General features: G+C 40.6%; 1 protein-coding gene across 5 annotated transcripts; it reads right to left on the bottom strand.

The window, feature by feature from the left end:
- Positions 1-687: 687 nt before the first annotated feature.
- Positions 688-15863, bottom strand: LOC144037139 (uncharacterized). 5 transcript variants are annotated; one of them, XR_013288832.1, is made up of 10 exons: positions 15013-15863; positions 13782-14006; positions 12943-13101; positions 10797-10868; positions 8846-9946; positions 8013-8126; positions 7092-7141; positions 4603-5746; positions 3265-3551; positions 688-2783 (listed from the first exon to the last, which is right to left on the bottom strand). XR_013288832.1 is itself a non-coding variant. In XM_077548332.1 (9 exons), the coding sequence occupies exons 1-9, from the start codon at positions 15637-15639 to the stop codon at positions 3336-3338; spliced, it is 3708 nt and encodes a 1235-aa protein (XP_077404458.1). In that variant the 5' UTR covers positions 15640-15863; the 3' UTR covers positions 688-3335. The 5 variants fall into 5 exon arrangements, 4 of the variants coding, with proteins under 4 accessions (XP_077404458.1, XP_077404468.1, XP_077404477.1 ...); XM_077548332.1 differs by having other exon boundaries at positions 688-3551; XM_077548342.1 differs by lacking the exon at positions 3265-3551 and having other exon boundaries at positions 688-2786; positions 15013-15862.
- Positions 15864-16051: the final 188 nt, after the last annotated feature.

Genomic DNA, 16051 nt, shown 5'->3' with positions numbered 1-16051 from the left:
TTGATAGAGGAGACTTTTGTTGAATTATAGGTATAATTCTTAAAAATAAAACAAATAAAATATTTGTTTTATTCTCATGACTGCTTACTTTATAGATTCTCACAAAAGGCATAAAAACTATGTATGAACACATGTGGAGTTATGTACAAAAAAGGCTGAAATAACTGAGAACATGTTTTATATTATAGATTCTTCTTGGCATTCTCTGGGAACTCCTTAAAGACTGTTGGAAAACCCTTTCACCTTTTGAAGCTCATCAAGAGAAGGCCAAGCATGTGCAAAAAGTATTCATAGGAATGGAAGGCTATTTATTTTTGTACTTATTTTATTATTCTCACCTTTTTTTAAGTATATAACTCCACATGTGTTCGTTTGTTGTCATAGATTTGATGCCTTCATTGAGTATCTACAATGTACATAGTCATGAAATTAAAGTAAATATATGAATGAGGTGTGTCCAAACTTTTTGCCTGTACTGTGTATATATATATAAATAAAGAGAGAGAGCGAGAGAGTATGGTAATAATAATGATCATAATTTTTGTCATTATACACAATCTTATAGACTTAATTATTAGTTATAGAGTCTATTTGATCATCATCAAAAGAAAACATGACAAGAAGCTTCTGTGAGCCGGCGATGCCAAAATGCCAATGCCAAATGAGCTGATGATTGTAAGGCACAGACACATTTGCTCAGGTATTTATTCGATACAAGTTGTTTCTTCGCTACAAAAAAAAAATTCCACAAAGTCACAGTGTATAAGCGCAGTACATTTTCTGTAAATCCAAATAAATATCATTGTTAAACACTTTACAGGACACCACTGTTAAAAAAAAATTAATCATTTGAATTAGCATTTGGTTCATTCATAGTGTGTTTTATAAGGTCAGCAGAAAACTGCAAGAGGTAGAAAGAAACTGAGGAATCATTGAAAAAACTTCTTGCAAAAATACTTTGTATTTGTCAGCTGATATGCACTCCTTTGTTTTCAGTCAAAACGATGTCACTCTTCAATAGCATGATTAAGCGTTAGTAGCAAACTTATTTCAGATGTTCACGTCACATAAATTAAGATAAAACCTGTGAGATGGGTCCTCTCTCAGATTTGGGCAACAGGAGCTTTGAGACATAAAGTGAGGAAACAAAAGACCTGAATCTCAAGAAAATGTATACAAAGAATTAAGAGTAAAAATGTTTCCCTATCACTTATGTAATCACGTGTTCATCCTTTCGTCATTCATAGTTCAATCTTTGAATGTTAGCTACAAAAAGGGGAAAGAAAGCGCTCAGCAAGCGAAATGAGGTCAATTCTGTGTCGCATATGTCACTGCGATTTGTCTTGATCTGGGAACTGAAACTGTGCTCATATTTATTTTCACAGTGTTTGATGGCTCCACATGGTGTCTGATGGTACCAATCTGCATTTAAAATCAAGCAAGCGCCCGTCTGGAAAGGATTCATCTGTTGACTGAGGTGAGGGACAGCTAAAATATTTGATAAAATAGGCTAACAAAAAAAACCTCTATATTAAACTTATGACTTGCATTGGGCCTCATTCACAATTGTGAAATTTGTGCTTAAACATTTAACACACATAAATCTGACATTAAAATGTTCTTACTTGAATTTGTTCTTACTCTGCAAACAAATTTACACTGTATGCACAAATAAAGGATTACCTGGAAAAAAATGTTTTTTTTTCACCCACAACGTTCAACATGTCAAAACCACATTATTTTATAAAACGATAACAATAATAATTAAAAATAGAAATTAGCTAATAAGTTGACTAAATTTCCATGAAACTGACACTTCGCTGGCATACGTGTACTTGCAATCTTGAATTTTCAATTTAGCACTTAATGTACAATAAAAAATATAATCATGCCATTGAAATAAAACACTCACCTTCACTCAATCATTGCAAGATATTAAATTGGAACAAATGAATAATTGCCTGTAAGTGAAATTTGAATGTTGCGTTCATATATTCCAGATGACTCTTGCAGATTGAGATCAGGGTGTCCTTGTCTTCTTTCAATTTCCTTCTTATTTCTCTGCTCCAAAGTCCTTTTCTTTACATCCACCTTAATATCAAACCACCTTAATATCAAACCACGCCAAAGTGCGGACCTCAGGTGACACTGCACTGACAGCCTCTGTGATCGAGGTCATGTTATCGTTTTTGTTTGTCTTAGACAATCCAGTGCAAAACGCTTCAAGAAATGAATTTTCCTTGCTTCCATCTTTGACACGATAACCCCCGTTTCCGCTGTGGGGTCATTTCTTACGTAATTTTAAAACTCCTCGCCGATCTTGTTTTGATGCATCAAGCGGATGTTCTTTTGTAGAAAGACAGGCAAAATAAGTCCGTCATTTATAACACGTGCACAAGAAAACAGGCTGCATGCGCTACAAATCCGATGATAATTTTGCACGTACAGTACACTGAACTTGTGCGCAGAGTAAGAACATTTCTACGCATTTAGTAGCAAATGAGGCCCATTGTCAGTGAAATACAGTAGTAGAAAGAAAATGAATTGCACCATAAAACAAAGCAAACAAAGCCCACTTAAACACACTCACATCAATTCCAACCACTTCATCACTATCCTGTCTTCTTCCTTGTGCGGTGAGATCAGCATCTGATTGTCCTTCACTCTGCAGTCTGGCATCTTGCGACTTTGCTCTGGTTGGCCGTTTGCCTGTGGGTAGACCGAAATGGACGAGCGAAGCAGAAGGTCAGGGTGCTGCTGGAGCTGCAGTCGTAATTTCCATCCTGCTTGGAGACACAAACAGAACATTAAAAGGATGCCACGCCATTCATGAAGCTATGAATCAGCTGTGCTCTAGGATGGGAAAGCTCTAAAACATGCAGGACTGCGAGCCTCGAGGACGGGAGTTGCTCATCCCTTCCAATCCGGGTCATGGCACCCATGTGAGGATTGTTATCCAGCACAGTCCTGCAAATCCATGCAACCACCGGACCGCAAGCCTGTATAAACCTTTGAGGATTCCGAGGCGTAAAGTTCGACTGCAGGCCTAGGTACACCAATCCGACGTCTCGCGGCCCAGACGTCAGCACGTCGCAAAGAAAAATGACGTAAATACACACCGCATCAACACTGACTACTACATACCTTCAGCGCATGCGCGAGAACTAATTCCGCTCCATACCATCGGCAGCAGTAGTCATTATTCCTAAAGGCAACTGGCAACTTCTTTACGAGGGCAGATATAAAAACGTAAACAACTCATACCGGTGTTGACAGCGGCGCCGGGGTAAACACGGCGGCCAGCTGGTGAGATCCAAAACGGCCGCTGGAACAAGCTATGTCCTCTTCTCGTTCCTGAACGCATGGATGTACTCCGTTGTGGCGTATCCTGGACGCTGTCGACTCCTGGCTGCTACCGATCGTCGATTCACCTGAAAAACTTTGGCCGTGCTGCCCTTCGCGTTTTGGACGCGGTGCCGACCTCCAGCTTCTGAAGGAGCTTCCTCGAGCCCGCCGGACATGCACCTCAGCTGCTCCCCACAAGGATTGCGCTGTTAAATGCACGATCATTCACAAACAAAACATTTATTTTGAGGGAGTTTTTCCTTTCCAACAATTTGGATTTCCTCTGCCTGACGGAGTCCTGGACTGTCGCTGGTGAGTCCACCGCTGTAATTGAAATTCTACCGCCTGGCTGTGCTTACTTGGATGCTCCGAGGACGTCGGGCCGAGGTGGAGGAACAGCAACTATTTACAGGGATGTGATTTGACCAAAGTGAAATTATCGGAAAATTTAGCCCGGGGGGGGGGGGGGGGGTTGGGGGGGGGGGTAAGCATGACCAAATAATTGTATCATGACCAAATGAAAAGTAACTCATATTAGAGCATACCACAAATGTCTTTGTTATAGCAGAAGATGTTATCTGTCGGACTCATGTGCATACACAATGAACTACTACTACTAAAAAAATAAATAAATAAATAAATAAATAAATAGATTTTTTTTTTTGGGGGGGGGGATAAAAAAAGCGGAATTCCACGAATTAGCGGAAAAATCACATCCCTGTATTTAAAATAAATAAATGTAAACAATGTCTATTTCCCACATCGATCACAGCTTTGAAGGCACCTTCTTTGAAGTCGGCCAAACTGTCACTGTTGCCGACCTCCAAAATACAACAAAGACTTTTTAAACGACTTTGCAAATCTTCTTGCCGAAATCATGCTGAAATCATATCCTCTTAATGGGGGACTTTAATATTCACGTGTGCTGTCCTGAAAAACCATAAAGTTGAGTTGAGTACTGTTTATCCGCGTTTTCTCTTGCTCTTCATTCCCCCGTGCGCTGATTCGCTTGCTGACAGCCAATCACAGTGATCAAATGCCCCCGACGCCGATTCAACGTGTCAAATCTGCTGGAAACGCCCCCCGACGTATTCCAACTCGATCCGACTTCACAACGGTAATTTATACACTGATCAGACAGAGCATGCCGTCGGATTGGTGTATCTAGGCCTTACCATACATTCACACAGTGCAAGCTCCAATCTGTTACAACGGCACGCAGCAAGGGAGAGCTGGGGATTCTTGTGCTCAACTCACCTCCGCCATGGGAGATCTCAGGTTGTATGTAGTACCATTACTCCCGCTTCTGCGTTTCTCTTCCCTTTGGTCTCGACTGACCTCCTCCCTCTGCCTCATGAACCTGTGGTTGACGATCCTGTTCACGCTGTCGTTCCTCGGCAAGGAGGACGCAGACGCCCTCGCGGGAATGCGCTCCAGGTTGCTTTTCATCTTCTGGGCCGACCCCGGTCTTTCTGCCCGACCACTCACTCGGCGTAGAAACTCAGTGACTAAACCCCCTGCAGATTTGTTGGGGGGCTTAAGATTTTGACCTTGAGGCTCACTAAGAAGAGGGCTGAGGTTCTGCCCTGGAGCAGATCTGCGACTCATTTGGCCAGAGTGGCTTTGGTGATTCCACAGTGTTCGATCGCGAGTGTTGGCTGTAGATGAGGAGCTCAGATTAGAAGACGCACCAGATGCAGATTGACTTCGATACAGTTTTGGGGAGGAGGCGGTGAGTCTGGACCTCTCGGTTCTAGTTGTTAGTCTGTCCAGTGAGGTGGAGACGCTGCGAGAGCGGTTGGAGCCCAGAGAGGAGTTAACCGCCCGAGAGGGGCTGTTTTTCACCGTGACGGAGCCCGGTCCTTCCGTCTGCAGGCCAATACTCACCATCGGTGGCCTCATATGAGTCTGCGTACCACAACAGGCCACATCCACCCCCCGGCTTGCTAATCGTCTTCTGCTCACCTGCGAGCCGCCGTGGCTCGCCTGCCTCCAACCGGCCGCCATCTCCTTCATGTCGTCGCTCAGGTTGGCCGAAGAGCCGCCGCAGAGCGTTGAAAAAGAAGTCGGCGGAGTCCACCAGGGAGACTGCGTGTCTACAGATTCTCTGTCACTTTCGGGGCTTTGCTTCAGCTGAGCCAGCTGGACTCTGCGCTTGGACGGGGGGCTGCAGTAAATGCGCAGAGCTGACTTCTCGGGTGCCGTGTGGCTTCTCTCCATGAACATCTGCTCAAAATCAAGATCGGGGAAGCTAAGTGGCATGATTAGATGGTCCCAGGTCTTAACGGGTTGCTCCTGGTCGAGTAGGGCAGCCTGCTGGCTCACATAACACCAGTTCTTCCTCTTGTAGGCATGCGGAGAAAGCTGGCGATTAAGTTTCTGCCTTGTGGAGCTGCAAACTCTGCAAACACAGTGGGGGGTCGATAAGCAACCATATGGATGTAAATCAAGGATGACCAAACTATGTTTTTGTTGTTGTTTTGTTTTGGGTTTGTTTGTGGCAGTTAAAACATTTGACACAGCCCGTGTTGTTTGTAATAAATAGGGGTGGGAAAGTGGGAGTTGCAACATAACTCATTTCCATTCATAAGACCTCCGTGAAATACGACAATTTAGTTTCGGAATTGTTCACTCAATTTTTTGCACACTTATCAAGGTCCAATTTGCAGAGGATGTCACACACTAATGTTCATAATAAAGACTATTTTTAAGAACTTGTTAAGTGAATTACGAGATTTGTTTTTAAATATATTGTTTCGTTATAATAAATTTTGGAGATAAAGCAATTTAAGTGGAAATCAACCTAAACATTTCTTGACAATAATGTGTTAATATGAGTTATGAAGCAAAATCCAGCCGTTTTTATCAATCAGCTCATGGCATCACAGTTGCTCAGAGCAACTGTGAGGTCATTTTCACTTGACAGCAAGTGGCAAAATGGCCGCCTTCTGATATAGATAAAAACAGCTGTTTGATTTAGCTGCTTAAGTCATATTCCACTAACACAATATTAACCAGAATGCCGTATTTAGACTAGTGGGGCTGCATTGAACATATTATTGTCAATAATTTTTGGGGGGGTTGACTCCTGTTTTTCACTATTTCAGTTTTCCTGTTTTATTTATTTATTTATTTATATAAATTTAATACAGGTATAAGAACTTGAGTTCATTCGCATCTGCAGTTTAGCGAAACGCAGCATGCAGTTAGCTAGCTAGCTATACCAATACCCCGAAAATTCATCTTCCCTTTGGATAGTCTGCTGGCATGCCTGCTGTAGAACGCCTCGTTGTCGAACAAACGTCAAGGCATGCATAAAAAAATGCTACAGTAGATGAAGTAGCGTTCATTTTTCCAGGTCATAGAAATCGTAGTAGGTTGACAGTTGAGCGGGAGACGCCAACAGCATTTGAGGGTAGCGAAAATGGCTTCATTTTTCATGATTTTGAAGCCTCTTTTTTTTCTTATTCTTGGTGATTCATTTTTAATGACAAAAATTTGGTAGTGTTTTTAACAAAAATCTTCTCTGCGGTGTGTCAAATTTATAAAACACTTTTATTTTCACTTTACAGGGAGTTTAACAGAAAACTGCTGTAAATGTTTTTCAAAATAAATACAAACACTTGTGTGCTGGTTTTAGCGTTTGGTTAATTAAAAGTGAAGAATGTCAAGTGGCCCGTTTTCTGTAGGCCATATGTGGAGAAATTTTTGGGGATGCTCCTGCTGTAAATGTACAAATCACTAACCTGTTGGCGTCAGGGCGTCCTTCATCTGTGACGTCACCACTGACAGCACACTGAGCATGAAGAGAAAAATAATACATCCGCATTACTGAACATGGAAATTATATTTTATCCGAGACAACTTGATTTCCACAAAGCAGGATGGTTCAATAAACGGCAGCTCGTCTGCGATGGTCCGTCAGATTACAACATCACAGTACGGCCAACCCACCAATAAATGGAATTGAAACAAAGTATAACAATAGAGCACGTACTTATTTTGTTCTTATTTTTTCATTTAATCAAAATAAGATAATATAAAGTTGTCAAAAATGAAATTAAACATTCGCATCAATGCCTTGATTGACAGGACGACAGGCTCACTCGGAGAAACTGCCATGGTGATGTTACCCTCCAGCTATTTGACTTTATCCTAAGCTACAATGGTGCCTTGAGATATGAGCTTAGTACGCCTGTATCCCAAATCCTCTTTCCCCTTTGAATTCAATATAAATCTCATTAATCCGTTTCAGGCTACCCAAACTCCACCTCACAATTTAAATTTTTTTGTAATACGATGATGTAAGAAAGAAAGCCTTAATCAGGTCCACGGTGGGGAAACTTGCAGTGTTGTTATGCCTTTAAAAAAAAAGTAACACTCTATAATATTGCCTGAACTCCAAGGTTTGGATTAACACATTGAAAGGATCTCTAAAGATGACGTTTTGAACCTCAGGAAGATGGTTTCAATTCGTTTTCACACAGCAAATTTGTTGGAACTCTGCTGGCCCGTTTGGCTGCAGCCGCGACAGGAGATTAGCCCCAATACTCTGGCACGAGTGCGCTCATGGTGCCTGTTGTACCGTTAAGAGGGCGTACGGCCAGAGAGACGGATCATCAGCAGGACTTCCCGCTACATTCCACAGTGGGAGGACACGTCCTCACCTCACTCGCCGTGCTCCGGACACCAAAGGCTTCGCCGTCGGGTGTTTCCTCCTGGAGCTCAGCACCGATGCTTTGCAACAAACCTCGCAACATGATCATGCGTTTGTCCTTGACCTAAATCAAATATAGAACAGCTTTAGCTTACGATATACATGTTTAACGTGGAATTAAACTAATAGTAGTGTCATTAATATTGTGTTTGTGGAATGAGAATGAACCACTTTAAAATGTTGAAAATGATAGAAATGTATAATAGCAAGTTGAACTATGCGTTGTTTTGTTTAGTAACTCAAAAAAGACGCTGTTGAGTTGAGTTGAGTTGACCCGTTTTGAACACTATTATCAGGACAAATGAACTCTTAACACAACTCAGACAAAAGGACCATCTTTCAGCATCATCTTATAAAACATAGGCTAGTCGGGCGTTTGACATCCTTTGTTTAAGATGTGGAAAAATTGGGATAAAAACAACCCAACCGTGTGTCCCAGGCTAACTCTGTAAGGATAAGCAGGTCAGCGATGGGATGGATGGATAGTAGGGGTGTAACAAACAAAAACAATTCAAATAGAAAAAAAAATGTGATTTGACGAACCCAATCCGATTTTACTTTTAAAAACAGTTGCATCCTTGAATCTTATCGCGCCACGTGTATCGAGAAACGTATCGAATCGTCTTTTATGAGTGATGATTTGGTGTTTCTTTGAATTGAATTAACATAGTTTGGCCTTTGGAGAGCTTTTAACATGCTGTTGCATATTAATATATATATATATATTTTTAAAAAGCTACTGCAGTAGCATATTGAATTGCCGCGCAAAGAACCATCAATTACCTCTTTTGCTTCCTGTACAGACGCTTGACACCACTGATGGAGGATCCACAGAATTTGCACGGACAGCTGCATTCTCAGGTCCCATTTGGACGACAGCCCTCCTGATGTTTGCTGTGCTCTCTCATTCGCATCAATGTGGAGAACTTGAACACATTCCTGCTTTCTTGCTGATTCTATGAAACTTTGACTGACAGTGTCCTGGTCGACATATTCTCCACTGAGAGAGGACAACAAGTAGGAACCCCAAACGTGAGCTTCCTGGTGAGGGGAATTTTTGCCACTGAGAAGCACGTCCATCCTCATGATAAAAGCCTGCAGCATTGCCTGTAGAAGCTCCAGTGCCTCGTTCAAAGGCCCTGGCAAGAATAACGACTGGGTTTTACCATCTGTTGGTGGGGAGAGTGCGCCGGAGGAAGATGAGCAATGGCCGTTTTTGGGTGGCGTTTTCATGAGCTGGATAGCGGAATTCAAAATGCAGGAATGATCTCGGAGAGCCGCAAGAGTGGCATAATCCGTCACGGTCATTCCTTTCAGGCTGCTATCAGGTGACTTGTTGCTAACACTCTCTGATGGGTCCCACTCACCCCCTACGGGACCTTCTCTTGTGGCGTGACAAGAAGGAAGCTGCCCTTCGGTCCCCTCTGCTGCCTTTTCATCATGTAGAGCACTTTCCGTTTTCAAACTCTGACCTCTATCCTTTCTGTTCTTCCTCAAAGTGGAAGGCGCCAGACGTTCGTCCCGAACATTCCGACTCCCCTCCTCCTCGGCTCCGCCTCCCCCATCTCTCTCTTTCAAGTCGTTCATTTCCGCTCGCAGGCCGCGATTCTCCACCTCCAGCTCGACGATTCGGCGGCTCAGGAGCATGGCCTCCTCTTCCACCAGTTTCAGGTGAACTTTGACCTCTGCCTCTCTGGCATGAGCGGACTTTTGTTTGCCCTCAGGCGATCGGGAGGCGTCGAGGTCGCCGTACGCTGAATGGTACCCTGCCAGTTGCTCGTGCATGACCTCGCTCTCCGACACCATCTTGGTGAGCTTTTTGCACATGAGAGCCAATTCTTCTTTGGCAAAATGGAGTTGGCACTTGAGATCGCCGTCGTCGTGCTGTGGAGGCAGGACCATTATGGGAAAGTCTGCAGGAGGCTTAACAAAATATACCGTAGGTCACAAATATACGGTTTATATATTTGAGCTGTCAGTCGATTGCAATTTTTAATCGTAATTAATCACATGATCTCCATAGTTAACTCGCGATTAATCATAAATTAATCATACGTTTTAGCTGTTGTAAATGTACTTTTTTTTCTCAAGTTTTACATACTCTTGTTTAACACATAAAAGTGGATAAATATGGTTACTAAATGCAAATGTGGTTGTAGCTATTCGTTCATTTATAGTAAGTAATTCATGAAATTACAGTTAACAGTTACAGTGAAAAGGAGTATGAAACCATGAGTCAGAGATTTGTGTTGAGGTAAATTTCTGCCACAAGGTGGCATTAGTGTTTTATATTGGAGGTTAGTAGTGGAACAATACTCGTGGTCATTTTGTTCATTGTTATTTACAACTAGTCACCAGTCCCCACAAATACATTTATTTTTATCAAATTTATTTTTGCCAAATTGAACTATAGTGACTCCTTTGAAAATTTTATGTTAAATAAAAAATGATTGACAATTGCATTAAAATTTGTAATGCCTCTCGACATTGTATTTAATATTCTTAATGCCATTTAAGACCTTAATTTGAGCAAATTCCATTTAATTACTTTTAATGCTTTGTAGTGATCCACGAAACCCTAAACCTTTGTGCAAAATTTGAGTTTCAAAACAAGCAGGTAGAAATTAATTAAGAGCATACAAATAACATAAAGAGTTTCAGGAATAGAGCAGCCGTAAATGGCCGTACTTGTATTTTACGTTTGTATTGAATTAAGGCAAAAACAAAAACAAACCTCAATCTGTTGAGAGAGCCTCCGTTCGGTTTTGCTGGCTGTCGATCTGGCGCTTCGCTTCTTTAAAAAACTCTAAAATATAAAACAATACAGGGCTGTGATTTAATGTGATAATTGGAATAATTACATACAAATAAGGCATTAATTCACACTTTTTTAATTCCGCAGTCCAGGATGAAATATTTTCATTTTAATATTCCATTTTCAGTATTTAACTTTTTGACTAAACTCACGAAATAATTAAAACTATAATTGATTTTTTTTTTGGGGTGAACAAAATATATTTTTTAATGATTAAAAAAAAAACTAAAACTAATACTAAAACAAATACAAACTAAACTAAAATTACTCATTAAAAAAAAACAATGAAAACTAACAAAACTAAATTTAAACGATGAGAATGAAACTATAATGAAAAAACTGAAATTATTATAAACCCTGCAGAGTGGGGCGTTTTATGGTATAATGAAACTCATTTGAGCAGAACTAATAACACATTTGTTATTTTCAGGACTTTTTATTTCAATGCCGACTGTGATGTGACAAAATGGGCCGCAGACCGTCAATCCAAATGCAAAGTGAGAGTTGCCAATGCTCAAACCGGGTTTTGGGCTCCTGGATGAGGTAATCTAAGTGGATTTTCCCTGCAAGCAGCTGCCTCAGACTGAGCTCAAGACAAAGTACAGAATCCTGGATTAAAGCAGACACGTGTCACGAGTGAATAATTGCTGCTGGCCTCAAGGACAACATCAACATGGAAAGTGTGACACTTTAAGGGTGTAAGAGTTAGCTATCAGCGAAAGAACATTCGCTGATGGCTGTAGGTCATTGTGTCGGAATGACACGCCAACTCCCGCCTTGCTGGATGCCATAATACGTGCTGATCCAGATTTAGCCAGGCTTAATAAAAGCAGAAAAGCTCGGGTCTATTTTGGTAATCTCTCACTTGCTTGAAGTTGCGCCCTTTACTCGCTTTTCTCTGTCTTGTCGCTGGAGGATGTCAGCTGCGCTCGGAGGTCAGACTTCATTTAGCATACCAGGCGGCTGCACCCACCACGGCACCAGGCAGCTGCCGGCCCGGCCCATATCAGGGTGTCGTCTCGTCTCATGTGTTTTGGATCAGGGGGGGCAGCTGACTGGGATGGGCGCAGCTGTGAGTGGTCACCATGGGGTTGTTGGTGGCAGGGTTATAATCGTTTTGGATTTTTTTTTCCATAATTTTTTTAATTTAATTTTGACTTCTGTTTAAATTAAATTCGTTTTAATTAGGTTTAGAGCAAGTTTTTTTTTTTTCATTTTAGCATTACTTTATTATTAGTTTGATTTTTTTTAATTAAATGGAGTATTTGTCATGTGAAAAAAAGATCACTCTTATGTATATAAACTATAATTCTCAAGCAACTGTTGACCTTTAGAAATGCTGAAAATAAATACACTTAATTTGAACTCCAATAGCTCATGTATGACATAGCCTATTATGATATTAACTCATTCACTCCCATTGACGACTATAGACGTCAAAAATTCATGTGAACTATTTCTCTTAGTTTAACATTTTTTTTCCATTTCATTTCATTTTTCATAAAAACCTAGAATTTTTTTTTCATGAGATTAATTACGAATACAAATTTTAATTGTCTGACACCCCTTATTTTATTTATTTATTTTTTGTTAGGGGCGTCAGGCGATTACATTTTTTTTATTGTAATGAATCCCATGACTTCACTAGTTAATATCTGTTCTGAATGTACAATTAAAAAAAGCTAGGTTTTCATACTCTTGCTAGCAAAAGTGGAAACAAATGTTAAACTAATAGAAATAGTTCAAATGAATTTTTGACGTCTATAGCTGTCAATGACAGTGAATTAGTTAATTGGCAAAGATGAAAACAAAGGACATTTGTGCAATAGTTATAGTTAGTTTTGTAAACACAAGATAAAGTTGCAGTCGTTAGTTTTATTTTTTTCCTTCTTTAAAAAAAAAAATGTTTTTATTTCGTTAGCGAAAATGTTTCTTCAATGTTAGCTTTAGCTAGCTCAAATTTTCCTTAACTATATTAGCCTTGGTTGGTGGTGACACTTTTGGCCATTGATCACATACGTCCACCCAACACGTTGATGTAGTTGTATTAAAAAAAAGGTCTCACCTCTCTGGCTTTCTCCAACTCAGTCTGCAAGACGTGCTTGGCCACCTCCAGTTCTTGCGTCTTCTCTCGAAGCATCTCATTCTCCCAGTCCAACTGGCTGTTCTTCTTTTGCACCACTTCCAGCTCGTTGTACAGTCGTAGGGACACGCTCTTTGCAACCTTCATGCAAACCAAAATTTGGTGCTCACATTAAATTGTTTGAAGGGAATTTGAAAGAAAGTCACCTAAATGGACTTAAGGTTTAGGAGATGACCGTTGTAAGATTCCAGTGCTTGTTACTTACTCATGAAGGAACAGTTACCACTTAATCTCGCAATGGCTTGGTAAAGTCAAAAATAAGTTGCACGAGTGAGAACTGGACTTCTCGGTGATCATCGGCAGGAACAGGAAGTACTTGATCTTAGTCATGGATATGCACCTCACTAATAGGCTAGTATGGTGGTGATTAGTCAATGGTGGGAAGTAACTAAGTAAAAATACTTTCCAACTGTATGTAGTTGTATGTATACTTTGAATATTCATTTTCTGATGATTCTTCACTTTTACTTTCTCCATTTGAAAAGTGATATCTGAGCTTTCGACTCCTTACTTTGTTAAATTAGGGTTGTTACTATTTTTCAACTTTCACAGATGACATAATATTAAAAAGACGTAAACCGAGAGAGGACAAGTCCATCGCAGTTAAAATCTTAATTGACTGATTGAATGATTCATGATGAATGAGTTTTTTATTTTGTGCCACTAAAAGATCACCTGTTTTTGGCATTTCAAAAAAATTCTGTCGAATCTGAAAAAAGCAACAACACGCCCACAAGTAAAGCTTTTTCCACAACACTGACCTTGATATCGTGCTCAAGGGTCCTGACCAGTTCCCCGTCCACCTGCCCGGTCTGGGCCACTCTGATGCTGCGTCGCTCTGCTTTGCGGAGACGGTACTGAAGGATGCGGCACGTCTTGTTGGCCTGCTCCAGCTGCTGCCGCAGATCCTGCAGCTGGCGTGTCTCCTCCTCCTGGAACATGTCACGCATCTCCAACATCTCGCAGCGCAGCTCCTCCACCTCATCCTGAGATAGACACCACACCGTGTTTATCTAGCAACACCACTAACATTGTGAATTTTGCCGTTCAAGAAAAAATATTGGGAAAATAGATTTTTTTAAAATGCATTATTCGACAAATTAACTAACAACTATTTTGATAATCAATTAATCATTTAGAGACATTGTTTAACGTAAAACTTTCCAAATGCTCCAAATTTCAGCCTCTCAAGTAAATACTCCAAGATTCCTGTCTAGTCCTCCATTAAATATGACTGATTAGATTTGTGTTGAATCAAAACAAAGCGTTTACTTTTACTTTGGAAAACATTGATCAACATTTATGAGGATTTTTTGTGATGTATTTTATGAACCAAACCAGCAACTGAATCATAATTGTTTTTTGTTTGTACATTTGAAATATCTTTTTTACTAAAGAGGTAGAAAAAAGGTGTTAAAAAAAATCTAATTCATTAACGCATTCATTGCCATTGACGGCTATAAACGTCAAAAATTAATTTGAACTATTACTATTAGTTGAACATTTTTTTCCACTTTTGTTAACAAGAGTATGAAAACCTATAATTTTTTTGTTGTACATTTAGAACAGATATAAAATTTGTGATTAATCGTGAGTTAACTAGTGAAGTCATGTGATTAATTACAATTAAATTTTAATCACCTGTCCCCCCTAATTTTAATTCATCTTTTCTTTTCTTTAAATTTATTCACTGCCATTGACGGCTATAAACGTCAAAAATTAATTTTAACTTTTTCTATTCAACATTTATTTCCCCACTTTTGTTAACAAGAGTATGAAAACCTAGAAAATAAATATTGTACATTTAGAACAGATATAAAAATTTTGATTAATTGTGAGTTAACTAGTGAAGTCATGCGATTAATTACGATTAAAAAATGTAATTGCCTGTCGCCCCTAATTTTTAATAATATATCTTTTTTTAATGAATGTATGGCAGTGAATGAGTTAAAATAGCTATCCAGTTAATTCAACGGAATTTAAGTGCCTTACCCTCAAATACTCATTCTCTGACCTCAAATCCTCCACCTCCCTGACCAGGTCATCTGTGGTCTCTGCCATTATGAGATCCATAAATGCCCCCGAGGAGTGGACCAAAGTGAGGGCCCCTCCAACCGCATCCAAGGGAGGATGGCAAGCGGTGTGCGCTTCTTTTACGCGCTCTTTGCCGTCGTCTTTGCCTCCGCGGTTCGGCCCTTCGTAAGCTCTCGCGTCTGTCCAGCTTAATTCATTGTCGCTGATGGGAGAGTCGCGCTTGTTGCCCTCCCACGTACAATCGGATATTTCCGAGCTGCTGTCGGAGGAGGAGGGTTTCCCCGACAAGCAGCCGGAGTCTTTGCTCAGGTCCTCGGACGTGTTGCTGGCGTCGGAGAGTTTCCTCTGGGCACCGGGTCGCCTCGTGCATTCTATCACGGCGCTCTGGGGAAGTTTCTCCGTTGTTTTTGCTTCTTTCCCAGAGCCTCGTTGACCAGCCGATGCTCCTTTAGGCTGGCCGCCGCTGTGGCTGTCTTTAGACGTGGACTCCTTTTTCCTCCTCTGGACGGTTCCCTGTTGGGACATCATGGATGGCTTCTGGCTCCGGGACGCACTCTTTACACATCGGTTTCCTTCTTTGTTCATCTCTGTTATTTTGTTTTGTTTTATACCAGCAAGAGCAAACGAGTTGGGCTTCTTCGCTTTGAGCTGACCATGACGTGTTTATTAATGTGTGCGTTGACCCCGAACTCCCTAGTAGACGGACACCGGACCTGATGATCCTCAAGACTGACAAGCGGTCATAATGACACATGCCGTCGTAGAAGAACGGTATTGGCCAAATACGTTTCCGGTCATTGTTTCAAAATAAAAGTGTTTACTGAACTTTAGCGATGGCTCTGGAGAATTATAAAACAAAACTACAACTTTAAACATATTTCTCTTTAATTTTCTCTTGGATTGACGACCGACTTCTACCCGCTATAACGCGTGTCCAGTGCCGTGGTAAAGATAATAATAATAATAATAATAATAATAATAATAATAATAATAATAA

The sequence above is a fragment of the Vanacampus margaritifer genome, chromosome 1 (assembly GCF_051991255.1).
Source record: "Vanacampus margaritifer isolate UIUO_Vmar chromosome 1, RoL_Vmar_1.0, whole genome shotgun sequence".
In the NCBI taxonomy this organism is placed as follows: domain Eukaryota; kingdom Metazoa; phylum Chordata; class Actinopteri; order Syngnathiformes; family Syngnathidae; genus Vanacampus; species Vanacampus margaritifer.
This window is presented reverse-complemented; position numbering and strand designations above follow the sequence as displayed.

Coding starts and splice junctions, on each gene's coding strand:
- LOC144037139 (XM_077548332.1), bottom strand. CDS start 15,639: ATGAACAAAGAAGGAAACCGATGTGTAAAGAGTGCGTCCCGGAGCCAG. Junction 9,947..10,796: donor GGCTCTCTCAACAGATTGAG/GTTTGTTTTTGT, acceptor CTGCCTCCACAG/CACGACGACGGCGATCTCAA. Junction 7,142..8,012: donor TCCGGAGCACGGCGAGTGAG/GTGAGGACGTGT, acceptor CTTCATGCTCAG/TGTGCTGTCAGTGGTGACGT.